This window comes from Cibotium barometz, chromosome 31 (genome assembly GCF_041138505.1).
Source record: "Cibotium barometz isolate CiBa-2024 chromosome 31, ASM4113850v1, whole genome shotgun sequence".
NCBI lineage: Eukaryota > Viridiplantae > Streptophyta > Polypodiopsida > Cyatheales > Cibotiaceae > Cibotium > Cibotium barometz.
The window spans coordinates 5,437,156-5,454,166 of NC_141076.1; the positions used below are offsets into that span (position 1 = coordinate 5,437,156).

Consider the following 17,011-nt stretch of genomic DNA (forward strand, 5'->3'; position numbering starts at 1 on the left):
GTCCCTGAAGTACTTGCTGCTCGTGCAGGTACAATAGACTTGACGTCAGCCCCTGATACATAGACCCACAAATTCTTTGCAACTAGTACATGTTTCATCATATATGCTCACATAGGATAGTTGGTGCCATCCAACTTATCATCAATGGAGAGCATACCAAACAAATCACTAGTATTCCCAGACATGGTTGTCACAAATGCGTACAAACAGGTAGTGTGACTGAATCAAGGCCAAAATCTGCAAAGCAATCCAATGTTGAGACACCTGAAAAATTGGGGAAATGCCCCAAATGTGTCTTTATCACCTATTCCAATGCTGTAACACCCAAAAAATTAGGGGAAATGTCCCAATGCCAAAGAAATGTACCTGTAATGCCAAAATGCCTGCAAATGTCTATAATAGACTTGGAAATAGTGTCAATTTTTGCAAAATCCCCAAATTTCTAGTGCAATTACACACCAGATTTGATGAAATCAATGCCAATGTGAAAAGCCCCAAAATTAATGCAGCCAATTTGCTAAATTTTTTAGCAATTTTTGAAATTTTTGAAAGAAATTAGAAATGATAGCAAAGTTGGTTGGTTACTGTTGGCACAGGTTTCAAGGAGACGAGTGCAGTTGAATGTGCAGGGACTCACAGCAGATCTGTACGGCGGTGCTGTTCTATGGCAAGTACAAGGTACAGTCGGCCCGATAAGTTCTACAGTAGGTACAGGCGGTGGCGTAGGGCGGCGAACATGACTGGTGCAGGGCGGCAGACAGGGCAGCGAACAGGAGGTGATGGCAGGCGGCGCAGGGCTATTGTAAGGCGGCACAAGGTGGTGGACTGTTGCAGATGGCGTAGGGCAGGTGGCTCGAAACCTACGGCAAGCGGCGCACAACAGGTGCGCGAAACCCTAACGCGCCCAACAAGTGGGCAAAACCCTAACCCTAAACAGCTCTGATACCAATGTTGGGGTTGGGGAGAGCTTGCGTGTACACCAACACACACACACACACACACACACACACACACACACACACACACACACAATGAGCTTGAACAAGAAACGTGGGAGAGTGAGCTGCTGGAAAAGTCTCTTTGTTAATGAGGTACAAAAGTACAATGAGTACAAATAAAAGCCTAGGGCAAGGTGCCCAACACACGTGTTCACACAGGGAAAAAACCAGTGTCCAGCCATAGGAAAAAAGTGCCCGTGAGTAAGCTAGGTTCACACCTGAACTAGCTGGGAGTGGTCATGACCAACATTGCTTAGGTCATGCGAGAGCTCTTGGTGAGTCTATATAATCATGTACTTCTATTGATTGATACTGAGAACTTTGTGGAATACTTGTGTCAAGCCTCATCTATGCTTGTTTCACTAATGAGTAGCTCTACTATGTAACAAGGTTGTTAGAGGCATCAGAGGCGTTTGGTACGAGGTGGGTATGGTACGGGCCTCGAAAGACTCGTATTTTTTAGAGACGTTGGAGGCATGTTAGAGGCGTTTGTTATATATATATATATATATAGTGAAAGTTGAGAGAGAGAGTGAGAGACTAGAGTGTGTATGTATGAGCCTTGAGGGAGGGAGAGAGAGGGTGTGTATGAGAGAGGGAGAGAGAGAGAGTGTGTGTGTGAAAGAAAGAAAGCTGTATTAAACGTCTGCAAAAGGCCAAAATGACCTATGAGACCAAAATAGTCCATCCTCATTATTTGGGTACATCATCAAGATTCAAGGGTACAAAGTAAAATGAAATGAACCGGTAGAGTATAGAGATAGCTCCAAAAGTGGGTATAAAAAACATCATCATCCTAGTGTGTTTGAAGTTTGAAGTTTGAACTTTGGGTCTTGAGAAAGGCCATGGCGAAGATACTTGATCTAAGGAGAGGGCAACACTTCAACTGATCAGCATACATGGATCTACCTGATATACATTTTTCAGTATTTTCCAGTATTTTCTACTCAGTATCATCTCGGAGTCTTACAGTTCTGTTCTTATAACTGTAGGACAATTAGTTTATTGTACTTTTAGTCTCATTTAGTTGTTCTCTTTGATGATGAGACACCAACTTCAGATGTACTCTCAGTTTTTGTCTCATAGGTCGAGTTCGGCCTCTAGTAGACGTTAATATAGCTTTCTTTCTTTCTTTCTTTCTCTCTCTCTCACACACGCGCATGAGGGAGAGAGAATGTGTGAGAGGGGCTGCCTTGGGCCCTTAAAACCCCCGTCTTAAAGACTCAAACCAGCATTTTTTTTTTGTGTGGACGCCTCAATCAGGCAGTCGTACACCTCGAACGCCTCGAAATGTTAGAGGCGCGCCTCGTAACAACTATGCTATGTAAGTTAGATTTTAATATGGTATCAGAGCTCCCTTCCGTGGGAGTGCTCTAGCATTTCTTGAGCTAGCACTTCTTGAGAGGGGGCATCTTTGTGTATGGGTTATTTGGGTGACAGTTGGGGTTAATTCTTCTCATTAATTGGGTGGCACAATAGTGAGTAGATTAACACGTTGTGAGGCTGTTAATCATCTTTCCTAATCTTTGTTTTGAGTGGCACTTTATGGTGATTAGTGAGCTTTGTGTATGTGGAGAAATCTCTGTTTTTTCCTCATCCATGTGTGAGATTTGTGAGTCATCTTCCATTGAGTGGCACTGTGGAGAGAGAGAAATTAATCTTTGTGAGATTTCTGCAAACCTTGGGCATAAGGGTCTCTTCTTAGAGAAAGAGAAAGCGCATCATTTCTTTGCATCTATGTAAGAGAGATAGCCATTCATTCTTCTTGTGAACTGAGAGTGAGATCTCTGAATTTCTGTGTGAGAAAGAGAGAAGCATTCAGCTCATTAAGAGTGTGAGAGAGCTTCCATTGGCTGAGAGAGAGAATCATTCTTTCATTTTGTGTGTGAGGTTGGGAATGCAACCATTACCCATCACTAGGAGGAGTCATTTAGCCAAAGGTGTATTAGTCCAAACAACCTTAGAGTCACTTGAGCTTTGTAAAAGGCAGTAAGCAAGTAAAGCCATCATTTCTACGTAGGAATGTCTAGAAAATCAAGTGAGAGAAAGAACGAATGAAATCTAGCTGAAGGCCTACAATCCGGGAGAGGAAAATGGGTCAAAGAGAGAGAATAGTGGAGAAATTATGGGGGAATCAGACTTGGCTCCTTATGCTTGTAATGTACCTATAAAAGAGGCTCCTTTTTATGAATAAAGTGATCAAGTTTATGCTGTAATCTCCCACGAGTTTGATTAGTACTCTATTAAGCTTAATCATTATCATTAGCTCTTAATCATGTTGCTAATCATGCTATCCTCTTGTTATGATCCACCATAGCTATTCACTATGCTCCACAATCTTTCACATGTGAGAGACTGTTTGAGCTGAACAACAATCAACATTACGAGCTCCTGCTTGTGTAATCTCAAGCAAGCAACCTGTTGTGCACAAGATGGAGCTCAAGCATGAGTTCATGCTCACGTAGGTTAGGGCTTATTGAAGGTCTGTTTCAGTTCATATTTACAGTAGCAAGGCGGCCTTTTCTTTTACTCCTGAGCTCTGTGTAGGCATTGGATGACAAAGATTTTTGGCATACACCTCACTAGTTGGTGGGAGAGACGAGGGGTTTGAGTTGTGAGCCCCGTGGGCTTCTAGCACTTGGAGTGATAATTAAGGCAGCCAAACATGGATATGAGAAACTTTTTGACACTGTCCCATCGGCAAGGTTGAGGTCATTTGGGCATAATAGCATAATATTAGCAATTAAAGGGTTTTGGTTTGCAAAGGGCAAGGACTCTCTAGCAAAGTGAGCACTATTGGAGTGAGACAAGCGCGCCCACTTTCCCCTCTCTTTGGGTTGTACAATGACGATTTCCGGTGTCTTCTTCAAGGCTTGAGCATTATGCATATGGCATTTATTGCAGGAACTTGAATACCTGTACCTAGTTCTGTATGTGGGACGGATTGCGCCAGTCACTTGTTGCCAAATCATATCATGTTACTAAACAAATTATGGATTTGCATTTCAGGTAAAAGGAAGCAGCCACGATTGGTGTTATTGGACCATGGATTGTACAAAGAGCTCAATCCAACACTTAGAAAAGATTATGCTGCATTATGGAAGGTATCATGCATGTCTCTTTTTCATCTTGGAAGCTGTTTCATATGGGTAGCTGTGGTATCAATAGAGGCAGGACCCTAAACGTGTGGGCATGTGCAGGCGTGGGTCCAAGCCCTCGTGTTTCTTTCTTTCTTTCATACTCCTTGCTTCTTCTAGCACTTATTAGATGGAACATCTGTGAGCAGGCACTTGTATTTGCAAACGTAGATGAGATTAAGCGGCAAAGTATCAAATTAGGTGCTGGAGAAGACTTGTATATTCTCTTTGCGGGTGTGTTGACGATGCGACCATGGAAGAAGATTGTTCAGCAGGATATCAACCATTTGAAACTCGATGGAACAGAGGAGGATAAATCAGAAATCCAGGTTGTTCTTTTCATTCTTGATATCTCAGCTTTCTACTTGTTTGTGAGCATTATATATTGTCTTTTTTGTGAGCAAGAACATCAACATATTTTGGTCATAAGTTCATTAAATCTTGAGTCCTCGTGCTAATACCCCCCCCCCCCAAAAAAAAAAAACCTTTCGTGGTAATTTGTCACCATTTGGTCTCTTCACAAGTGTTTCACACACTGGTTGGAGCCAAGGTGTGAACGGGGATTTTTCACACAAGAAAGCTGGAGCATTTGCTGGCAAAGTTTGGCCTGAAAGATGGCTATGCAGCATGAGCACCATGGGATTTTTTTTTTATAGTGAAGATGTATTTTTATTAATAATAAGAAAAGAGTACATATAAACTGTGGGATAGTCTTCTCAAACAATCAAGAGAAGAACTACCCACAGAAACTGCTCAATCCAAAACCCTCTTAGTGAGTAGTTTCATTGTATTTGACCCCGGTCTGTTTATACTCACCAGACTAGCAATGTTAGCTTTCACTAAACAAATAACTTTCTTAGGATCTACACTTTGCATGCCATCATTAACAAAGACCAGAGTGTTCCTCGTAGACCATATCTCCCACAGGCATGTAAATCTTGCAAATCCAAAAAAGCTATTACTCTCCTCTGCTGGACCAATTTTTTTACCCAAAACCCAATGGGACCATGTACATTGCAGCCCAAAAATGTTCCTCCCCCCCTTTTAGAGAGCTGTGTCCAAAAGGATCTTAATGCCAGGCAATCCCAAAAGGCATGCTTGAAATCCTTGATGGCTCCATGAGGCCATATTTCTGATCATCAGCTTACAGCCTAACGGAAGAGCCCCAACCATGATTCTCCACAAAAAAGTCTGAGCATGTGTTGGTAGTTTGGATCCCCAAATTCTTCTGCATTTGGATTCTCAGCATTTGTCCGGCCAAGCTACTTTCCATATTGTATTGAAATGTTTAAAATCTCTCCTCTCTTGCATTAACATCTGATAAAACTTGGCAGTTGATTCCCGACCAGGGAAGTCTATCTGTCCACCCCCAATCTTTGATCAACCTTTCCGTAAGCTTAGAAGTATTGATAGTTAGCGTCTTGAGCTTACCAATAATTACATGCAGATGATTCTTATCAAACCTTGAGAGACCATACATGAGTGATAGCTGATCCTCATCTCTCCACCCCAGAAGAGGACCATCCCAGAAATCCTCAAATCTGTTTATCCCTTTGTTGTTGAGTCTTTTGCTCACTTTGGGCTCAATGAGGGCTAATGGAGGGAAAAAAACTGGGGACCACCCAACATTATACATGAATAATGAATTTCTCGTGATTTTGGGAGATCCCTGCCATTGAATGAGGGGAACGATCCTCTTCCATTTCTTAATCAGAAATTCAGCACCATGGGATTTTTAGCAATAAAGTGACTTATAATGTTTATAAGTCGGTGTGTTCATGGCACTGTTTTTGAGACAGTATTCAGATGGCTTTTTGGTATTGTGTTCTATCTTGGCACTGGATAGATATTTGGGCAAGAGATTTGTTGATGCTTTGTGGAAAATCGGGTGCTGTATGCACCCGCACCTTGGTTTATTGTAAAAGCTTCTCTCTCAATAAAGAAGTTCCTATGGGGGGCCGGCAGTTCCGGCTCAGTGCGGTGTTGTTAAATTGTTTATGGTTCTTCCATTGTGTTATTCATGCTTTGTTTGGTATATTTGAAGTGTTGGTCTATCGTTGTGGGTCTCCAATTTCGGTGACACAATTGAGCGATGAAAGAAATGGAAATCACAATGAATAGTGTCGATGCATTCTTAGGAAATGGCGATTTCTTGTTGCTAGACTCGGACCTTTTACACCCTATTGATACACATCATTTGGGGAGATTATATATGCGCTCATGACCTCTTGGGCTTGTTTTTAGGGAACCTCCAAATTGTTACAAGAAAAACATAATGCATTTACGAAGGAACGAGATCACAGGATCGTCTTTTCCCATATTTCCTAAGGGCCTGCCTGGACCCGTCAGGTCCCAGATTGCTTGCACATGCCTTGCAATTTGGGGTGATTTTGGCCTGAAGTCGTGGATTGGAATTAATTTCTTCATACATAAAAGAAGTCTCTTTGCTGTCCAACTTTGAAACATCTTTTGTGACTATGGGGTGTCTGCGAAATCCCTTGGTTTGGTTTTTCTTGGGCCATCCGTGCTTTGTCCTTTGGCTCTTTAATCTCTCATTCATGACAAAGGGGCGGGATGGGCTGCGAGGCAGCTCTAACCTCATAGCTGACATCAACTCCGCGGAACTGACACTCTCTTCTATCCGTCTCGAGGAGGTTGGAGATGTATCCAAGGACTCCAATGTTAGAAACCTGCAAGGAGCAACCTCACTCACACAAGTAGTACACGAAGAGGCAGAAATGGAGCAACAAGACGTATAGTCGTTTGCATGTAGGCACATCATAATAATAAAGTGAACTTTGAAAGTACGACAAATCATAATTATGGAGGAACAAGACGTATACGACGTTTGCATGTAGGCAGGGAGGAGTATGTATGGTCATTGCGGATGTATGGCGGCAGGCCATTGTGGATCGCGGGATCATTGTGCTTGGTAGAGCACAGTATGTTATTCTGAGGATGCACGATGAGCACTTTGGTGTGCTCAATGTCTATGCGCCCAACCATGCTAGTGCCAGAGCAGAGTTCTGGACCTGGCCGATACGGAGGCAGTCATGTTACAGTGCACGGCACGGAGCTTGCCGCTTGGGAGCGATTTTGTATGGCACTGCGGATCACTGAAGCATGGCAGCATGAGGCTTTCTCCCGCTCTCAGGACAGTCTTAGTTTTTCTCGGTCGGATCGCCGGCGGCAGGGAGGGACTAATCTATCACGGATTGATCGCTTCTATGTGGGCGACAGTTTCGGGGAGCGTGGTGGCTCCGTTGGCATTCTCACTGGCACCTCTTTTTCAGACCATGCGCCAGTTATTTTGACACTTGAGGAGAGGACATGATAGCCAGAGCTCTGACCTAGATGCAATTGGCCAGTGTGCCCAGGGACTCATCGAGCTCAGCTCTTTTTTGCATGCTATAGCCTTGACACGGCTGGGAGAGACACGAGAGCGGGAGCGTCGCTTGAGACATAGCCTTGCTTCGCTCCAGCGTCTTCAGGAGCAGCTGCCTACATGTGAGTGGGTGGCGTCCCAGCTGAGCCAGGCACGCCAGGAGGTTAGAGAGGCAGAGGAGCAGAGACATGAGTTCTACTATCATCGCCAGGCCTCTCAGTGGACGCAACTTGGTGATAGAGTGATTAGGGAGTTTTTTGAGATCATTGGACTCCGCCATGCTCGAGCAAGAGTACGCCAGCTCAGGAGGCAGGATGAATCGTTAGCCACTGAGCCCGGGGAGATTAGAGCCATTGCCACTGAGTTCTATACAGACCTGCTTTCAGCCAAGCCAGCCACGGAGGCACATGATGCTTGTAGACAAACTGTGTGGGCCCATGTGCAGAGGAGGGTCACAAATCGTATGCGCACAATTTTGGGTGAGCCCCTTTCAAAGGATGAGCTTGTTGAGGCTTTGAGGGTCCTTCCGTGTCATAGTTGCCCTGGGGAGGACGGATTGAAGCCTGCCTTTTTTATGCGCTATTGGGACCTTTTGGGGCCAGGCCTCCGCAGGGGCTTTCAGTATGTTTTGGAAAATTGGACACAGGGGTGATGCTACAGAGCTTTTCAGAGGGCTTGATCTTTCTTATCCCCAAGGAGTAGGGAGTGTCAGATGATATTCGGCATTGGAGGCCTATTATGACCCTTAATACTGTCTACAAGGTCCTAGCAAAGGCCTTGAGTTTGAGGATCCAGCCCTTCCTTGGGGAGTTGATTCATGCTACCCAGACAGGATTCGTCAAGGAGCGCAGTATCCTTGACAACATTTTCACCTTCTGGGAGGCGACAGCCCGAGCTAGATTTCTCGGTGAGGACTTGGTCGTGATGCTTCTCGATTTTGAGAAGGCATACAATAGAGTCGATTGGGGTCGTAGCCAGGTGTTGATGGCAGGAGGACGGGGGCCGAGTTTTGAGTTGACTAGATTAGTCCGTCAGGGATGCCCTCTCGCCCCGTTCCTTTTTCTCTTCTTTGCAAAGGCTATGAGCATGTATCTGACAGCAGAGGAGGTTGGTTTGAGAGGACTCCAGCTCCCAGTCCGGGGTGAAGACCTGCTCGATTCTGAGTTTGCTGATGACACGGGATTGTTTTTGCATGGCTAGGAGGCCAATCTACAGAGGGCAGAGCAGTCGCTACTACAGGTTTTTGGTGTGGCTTCCGAAGCATTGATCAATTGGCGCAAGACAGTGGCTTTTTGGATCAGTAGGGCTCCCGCCCCGGCATGGAGCCCAGGCCCGGGTTTTAGATGGATTCCTCCTGGCACAGCAGTGCGGTATCTGGGATGCTAGATTGGACTTGATTTGTCACCTGAGCAGCAGATCGCCCCGCTTCTTCTGCGCATTCGGAAGAAGCTTTTATATTGGAGTACAGCTCGGCTATCCTTGGCTGGGAGAGTGGTGGTGACAAATCAGGTGCTTTTAGCGACTATGTGGTACATCACGTCTTGCTGGATCTTCTCGAGCTCTTGCATCAGCCAGGTACAGAGGCTGATCAGGAACTTTCTTTGGTCTGGGCGGGATGGTCAGCGAGCCCGGGCTAAGGTTGCTTGGGCAATTATTACTCTTCTGCTGGCCCAGGGGGGCTTGGGCATTATAGATCCAGTTGATCAGAGTAGAGCCTTGTTGGGGAAGCTTATTGTTCGGGGGCTGCTTCCAAGCGCTGAGCCTTGGAAGGAGCTTCTATTTCAGCGACTGCAGGCTAGAGCTACCCCAGCAGGGGGCACTTGGGCACCTGAGATATGGTGGATCTTCATAGAGATGAGGACAGGCTTCAGCAGAGGATGGGAGGACAGATTTGCCTTGAGCATCCTGCGAGCTTTGGAGCTGCTGAGACCGGGGCTTTCTCAGAGACCTCCCACTTGTGATGAGGCCCCCCTCCTATTGTATGATATAGCCTGTCAGTTATTTGTATTGTTATTTGTATTGTTTTGCACATAGGGAGAGTCTCCCTAGCTGCCTTGATTGGCTCTCTACTCTGCCTTCTTATGAGGAGGAGAGGGGTTTTGTAGCCCAGTGGGTGTTTTTTATAACTAATGAAAGGATTTTTTCTCGGGAAAAAAAAAAGTCGGTGTGCTCACACATCATTAATGATGGGTTGGACTTATTATTATTCTAGGCATGTTTATGTGGACAGAAGGAGGTGCCTAGAGCAAACTTAGGCTACAAGCGTGGGAAAAGCACAAAAGGTTGATATTTTGGGCTGAAACTTGGGCATCAAGCCAAGAAAAGCATAAATTTGATACTTTTTGGGAAAGTTCAGCTATTTTGGGCTAAAAGGAAAAGCACAGCTATTATTGAGCTAGTTGACTCTATTAAAGTAAGGCTTGGGGCTGTTTTTGATGATCAAGCGCTCATCCTCCTGGCCGACTGCAGCTTTCCTTCTCTCTCTCTCTCTCTCTCCTTTCTTGCGCTGGCCATACATCATCTCTTCATCTCCTTTGTACGCTGGCCGTACAGCTAGTACAGCGGCGTCAGTTCTTTCTCTCTCAGGTGTTGGCCGTACAGTAGCACAGTAGCTGTACAATAGCTGTACCCACACTTGTGACAGCTGCCAACAGTTCTAGCCTTGTTATGGGCAGATTTGGGGCTGTTTTGGAGGTATCTGGGATAGTTTTGAGAGCTCTTCTAGGGATGATTTGAGTTTTGGGGCTGTTTTGGTGCGGAGTTCGGGGCTGTTTTTGGCTCCGTACCGAGCTGTTTTATGGATTGTTTATGAGCTGATTCATGGCACTGTTTTTGAGACAGTTTTCAGATGGCTTTTTGGTATTGTGTTCTATCTTGGCACTGGATAGATATTTGGGCAAGAGATTTGTTGATGCTTTGTGGAAAATCCGGTGCTGTATGCATCCGCACCTTGGTTTATTGTAAAAGCTTCTCTCTCAATAAAGAAGTTCCTATGCGGGGCCGGCAGTTCCGGCTCAGTGCGGTGTTGTTAAATTGTTTATGGTTCTTCCATTGTGTTATTCATGCTTTGTCTGGTATATTTGAAGTGTTGGTCTATCGTTGTGGGTCTCCAATTTCGGTGACACAATTGAGCGATGAAAGAAATGGAAATCACAATGAATAGTGTCGATGCATTCTTAGGAAATGGCGATTTCTTGTTGCTAGACTCGGACCTTTTACACCCTATTGATACACATCATTTGGGGAGATTATATATGCGCTCATGACCTCTTGGGCTTGTTTTTAGGGAACCTCCAAATTGTTACAAGAAAAGCATAATGCATTTACGAAGGAACGAGATCACAGGATCGTCTTTTCCCATATTTCCTAAGGGCCTGCCTGGACCCGTCAGGTCCCAGATTGCTTGCACATGCCTTGCAATCTGGGGTGATTCTGGCTTGAAGTCATACATAAAAGAAGTCTCTTTGTTGTCCAACTTTGAAACATCTTTTGTGACTATGGGGTGTCTGCAAAATCCCTTGGTCTGGCTTTTCTTGGGCCATCCGTGCTTTGTCCTTTGGCTCTTTAATCTCTCATTCATGACAAAGGGGTGGGATGGGCTGCGAGGCAGCTCTAACCTCATAGCTGACATCAACTCCGCGGAACTGACACTCTCTTCTATTCGTCTCGAGGAGGTTGGAGATGTATCCAAGGACTCCAATGTTAGAAACCTGCAAGGAGCAACCTCACTCACACAAGTAGTACACGCATGGTTGTCACGGTACGAAAATACGATACGGTATGATACGATACCGTATGATATGATACCGTACGGGAGTTTTTGGTACGATATGAAATTTTCGGATACCGTACGATAAAATACGGTTTTTATTTTTTACACTTACAACCTATGAAGCTTCAAGCTTGAATGTGAGGGAAGGTTAGGAGGAGAGGAGTCTACAGTGCTTGAGGAACCGGAACATGGATATGTGTCTCTCCCGGTTGGATCTCCCGATTGTCTCCAAAAAAGAACCTGGATGGGTAATGCAATACCAAAGGTCTCCCAGTGTAGCGTTTATGACTAAGGGACCGTCCTTGCACAAATACGAGGAGTGCATATAGGGTGATAAGTTTAGGGACTCCTCTCTAGATCAAAATGGCCATGTCCAAATCTTCTCCCTCGTGCATAACTTGAGAATCTAATTGTCTACCCTACCTATACCAGGGATCCCCAAGTGATGTAGCAAGATTCTCTCATCCTACCAATCAACTGTACACTACCAGTCTACCTCGCCAGATTTTTTAGGTCTCTCAACAACCCCATATGGAATACTGAGTGGACACGAAAGTTGCGAAGTATTGCGAGCATTTGGGATCTTCGTAAAGCAGGGTTTCTATATTTTTTTTGGCATTTGGAATCTTCTCATACCAACCTCTCGGATATTGTTTGAGACCATAAAGTGCTTTGTGAAGCTTACACACTTTACTTTCTTGGTGAGGCATCACAAAACCAATGGGTTGACTCACATAAACCTCTTATTGCAAGTCCCCATTGAGAAAAGCTGTCTTGATATCAACCTGGTGCACCTTCCATCCATGATGGGCAGCCAAAGCACATCTGATAGTGGAAATGCGAGAAGTAGGGGCATAATCTATGCCCTTCTGCCGGGCATAGCCTTTTGCAACAAGTCTAGCCTTGTACCCGCCAATGGTACCATTAGGCTTTCTCTTGACTTATAGACACATTTTTTACCAATTGCCTTCTTGCCAAGAGGCAAATCCACTAAATCCCAAGTTTTATTCTTTTGAATCGCATGGATCTTCTGTTGCATGGCTTCTTGCCAGTGCTCATCCTTTGAGTCTCTTCATAAGAATCTGGCCCATCTATATCATAAAGACTACTCTCATGCAGGCCACATTTGCATGTTCTCAAGCATTTCTAGAACTTGCCCGTGTTCTACTCTACAAACGAGCCGAGTGTTCACTCTCTTGCAATGTATGGACCAGCCAATAAGGCATTGTTCTAGCCTATTCCACAGCTGTCTGCTCTTCATGAACTGCTGCTTCTATGTCATGATGTGCAATGGGCTGATTTTGGGGGCTGATTTTGAGCACCTACATGCTGTCCAGTGGGCATTTCTAACGGCTGGTCATGTTTGACATCTATACCCAATGGGAGTTGTCCCTCAAACATATCTTGTGAGCCATTTTTGAAGTCTCTACGGAATTCATCCAATGGTTGTGCTGAATTTTCAGCAAATACAACATTTGTACTCTCAAAGGTCCTTTGAGTGGTGGATTGTAGAGACGGTATCCCTTACTGCCAGTGCTATAGCCCACAAATATGCATTTTATTGCCTTGTCATCCAATTTGCCTCGTAATTGTGGAGGCACATGTGCATATGCAAGGCATCCAAATGTCTTGAGATAATCAACCTTAGGTTTTTTGGCATACCAAGCCTCAAATGGAGTGATGAACTTCAACGCTTTCATAGTGCATTTGTTCAAAGCATGTGTAGCACACATGATTGCCTCCATCCAAATCTTATGAGGCAAACCCTTGCCTTTGACCATACATCTAGACATCTACATTAAAGACATGTTCTTTCTTTCTGCAACACCATTTTGTTGTGGTATGTATGACATAATTCATTGATGCTTGATGCTTTTTTCAAGCAAGTATGCTTTAAAAGTATTTGACATATATTCCCCCTCTTGATCTGTACGGAGGGTCAACACTCTGCAACTTGTCTCATTTTCAGCCCTTGCAACATAATGCTGAAAACACATAAGCACCTTAGATTTTTCCTTAAGAGGGTACACCCAAGGAGATGTGGAATAAAAGAAAGTCACAAAGTAAAGATGCTTTCCAAGTGATGGTGTCCTCATAGGACCACACACATCACTATGTACGAGCTGTGATTTCCAGATAGCCCTTACTGAACCATCTTTTGGGAAAGCATTACGATGCATTTCACCAAGAGTACATCCTTCACATACATGTCTGGGAGGTAGCTCAACATGTGGCATATCCGGTACCATTTTATGCCTTTGCAAAAGCGTTAGACTACCATAATTTACATGTACAAATCTGGCATTCATGGCAGAAGTGGTGGTAGAAACCATACATCTTGTGCTCTCTTCTCAAACTCTGCCTCGTGCATGGTAAAAGTGGTGGTAGAAACCATACATACATCTTGTGGTCTCTTCTCAAATGAATCTAATTGATACAAGCCCTAGTACAAAGTCCTAGAAGTGACTATTCCATAGTCCTTCTCTCTATCTCTCACCGAACACCTGTCATCCTCTAAGTGGACTGTATAGCCTCTTTTAGCAAAAGAGGAGATTGACAACAAATTCTTCTTTATGCTTGGTACATAGAGTACATCTGTAATGCATATATCTGAACCATTTGTGGTTGTGAGAATGATGTCACCAATCCCTTTGACAAGATAAGAAGAATTGTTTGCACAAGTGATTTTCTTCCCTTTTGGTGCTGCCTTCAAAGACGTAAACAAATCCCTCATAGAGTTGATATGTATCGAGGCTCCATTGTCAAAATACCAAATGACCAGTTTCTCATTCACATTGAGAGACACATCCTCCTGTGATTTATCATAACTACAAAGCAAAAAAGCCCAATCATCTTGCACAAAATTAGTTCAATCATGAGCTTCGCTTTCAGGAGCATTAGAAGAGTCCACTGTCAACCACTTTCTTTCTTCTTCTCTTTGGCTTGTCTCTTCTTGCACTCACTAATGTAGTGTCCTAGCTTTTTGCAATAATGTCACTTGCTTTTCTTCTTGGGCTGATCTACATCATTTTTTTCTTTGTTTGAGGGTATATGACATCTTTAGAGGCATGGGACATTCATCTGATACAGTAGTGTCATGGAAAACGAATTCACTGATGGGAAAGGACCATAATGAAATAACGGGCATCATACGTGCAGGTTTCCATTTTGTCTGTACCAAATGTCATAGCTCTCAAATCATTATGGTGTTACTCGATTGGATGCTTCGCATGCATGCTGCACAGGCCCAACATCATAAATGATCGTTTTGACGTGTTTTCTGATCATTTAGGAGGTGCTTTCTTTCAGCACGTCACAAGCATGCAGCACAGGACCAAGAGAACAAATGATTTTGTATGATATGGAAATGGTTTGCTTTTGAATTGGCAGATGTATGCATCACAATATGTATCGGAGATCTCTCTGCTGCTTCAGAGATTACCACGGGAGCTTTTGTTGCTGCTGAAGACAAACGACTGTCTAAGGGCAGTGGATCATACTCTTGTATGCATGCATATTCACTCTATGCCCATCACCCCAATCATCTTTCAATCAAGTGTATTGTACATACATGCAGGCAGTTTTTTGGGTCAACTTTTATGATTATAATAGTTCGTGAATGTTTGTTAGGGCTCATCTATCAACACATTTGTCATCATTGCGAGAGAATCATCTCGGGCTGTGGCTGAATTAAGGGTGTCCAGGGACAAAGGTGTTTGGTCCAGACTGGCTGCGGGTTTGGATATGCTCAAAGTAGAAATGCGATTACTCATCTTACGACTCATGGAATGGCTCATGAGAATCTGTATCTGCTGATGTCACAGTTCAACCAAGCTGTCTTGTAGCATGAAACTGCAGTAGGAATTTGATGGTAGAGGGTCATTATTCTTTGCCATAGATTTTCATGGTATGAATGGGAGGGAAAAGCAAGTTCAAAGGCCTCTTGTAAAGAGTTTGTACAAGTGGGCAGAAATCTTATGCTGGATAAGCAGGAATTAGTGGGCAGAAATCTTATGCTGGACAAGCTACATAGAAAGAGAAGTGTGGATCTAAATAAGTACAAGGCTATTTTGCCTATTGTTCGAACACATAGGACAGTCGCATGTGGACGGGGACCCATCCGTCCATAATTCTTGAAGTGGCCTGTAAGAAGACAGTTTTGCAGCAACCAAACACATATGTGGAAGCCTTACAATCAGAAGGACTCATTTCAATATGCGAGGACTCATCAAATACCTAGATTTTTACTGGAAACCTTACAAAGTGTTGCAAACTGGAGTTTGAGAGATTTCAGAGCAGGCTTTAATAAATTTGAGGGTTCAGACTATTTCGAAACCGTTATCATGCCATTCTTGCACCATTCCAAACTTTGAGATCACAAATTCTTTTGGCCCAAAAGTTTTTGGCTTGTAGTATGTTATGATGGGCCTTAAACCATATGAATCAAAAGCAGATCCATATGAATCAAAAGCAGATTGGACTTGCACAATTTTTTTCCTTGACTCAATGTTGTAACGGAAAAACAACGGCCTTTTGCATGGGCCATAGCTGAAAGCAAAGCTGTATTAAGTGTCAATAGATTACCACCATTGATTCTGGGTCTGTAATGTTCTCCGAACTCAATAAAGGATGTCCTATACTGGAGGCTTGTTTTCAAACTCTTGTACCAGTGATTGCTTAGAGGAGCTCCCTGTACACCAAATTGAAAAGCTCTTTTAAAAAAAAATGGTCGAGGTTTGCATGGGACTGTTCATCGTGCAGGTTTTTCACAGCTAACATGTCCATGCTTTGTCCAACATAATGTAAGCGTTTGGCCCTTATTTGGAAGTTCAGCAGGATGTCTTTAAAATCCAAGTATTTCACGTATATTTAATGGCAACTAATGTAAATGAGTGGAGTTTCCCTGTTATGGAAGAGTGCATTCCATTTGAAGAGCTTTGCGTTTTTAGCTACCAATGGCTATCTTGGCACTTTGCTTTCATGACATGGAGCTATATGCCAGATTGTTCTGGCTGGCTTATTATTGGGGGTTGGTTTTTCAAGGGTTTTTGTAATTTGGACGTGTTAGAAGTAAGGCCTAGGAAGAGTTGGTAAGGATTCAGGCTACCATTACATCACAACTAACAATTACCTTTCAATGAGTGCTTATAATTGACACACTATATTCATGAGGGGTGTTCTAGATTGCAAGATTAAATGTTATTCATAAAATATATATGGTGTTCTAGATTGCAAGATTAAATGTTATTCGTAAAGAAGTGTTTTATTATTATTCCACCTTAGCCACCCATATCAGCATGCTTTCCCTAATCCTAGGGCTCCATGATTTGATGCTATTGGTCTCATCAAAGAGTGTCAAGACTTGGATTCTAGCCTATAAGATTGAACTATATATCATCATAGCTTCTAACGGTGACTACAAAGTAAAGAGCCCAGATTGCTATGGTCTTTATGATTTGATATTGGGCTTATCAAAGAGGAGCAAAGATGTACTAAACATTGGTTCTCAAAGGGATTTTTTGGTGAGATAATGATGAACTTTGTGTCCACTTGAATTGGTAACTTTTCTATCACTTGGTCATGTCAAGGGAAAGAAACACTACTTTTGAGGTTTTGAATGAGAGACTTCTTGTAATCTCTTTTGAGAGCTTTGGTAAACACATATGGACAATTCTCTGTAAAAAAGTATGGAAGATCAAAAAATATAAGAGCATCTTGA

General features: G+C 43.5%; 1 protein-coding gene across 1 annotated transcript in view; it reads left to right on the top strand.

The window, feature by feature from the left end:
• Nucleotides 1-16,031, top strand: part of ATH9 (ABC2 homolog 9) — a 77,230-nt gene extending 61,199 nt beyond the window's left edge. Inside the window, exons 9-12 of the mRNA XM_086824648.1 lie at nucleotides 4,008-4,102; nucleotides 4,285-4,464; nucleotides 14,683-14,796; nucleotides 14,923-16,031. Coding sequence (XP_086680774.1) covers nucleotides 4,008-4,102; nucleotides 4,285-4,464; nucleotides 14,683-14,796; nucleotides 14,923-15,108 — 575 coding nt within the window. The 3' untranslated portion in view covers nucleotides 15,109-16,031. The remainder of the gene's footprint in view (nucleotides 1-4,007; nucleotides 4,103-4,284; nucleotides 4,465-14,682; nucleotides 14,797-14,922) is intronic.
• The last annotated feature ends 980 nt before the right edge of the window (nucleotides 16,032-17,011 follow it).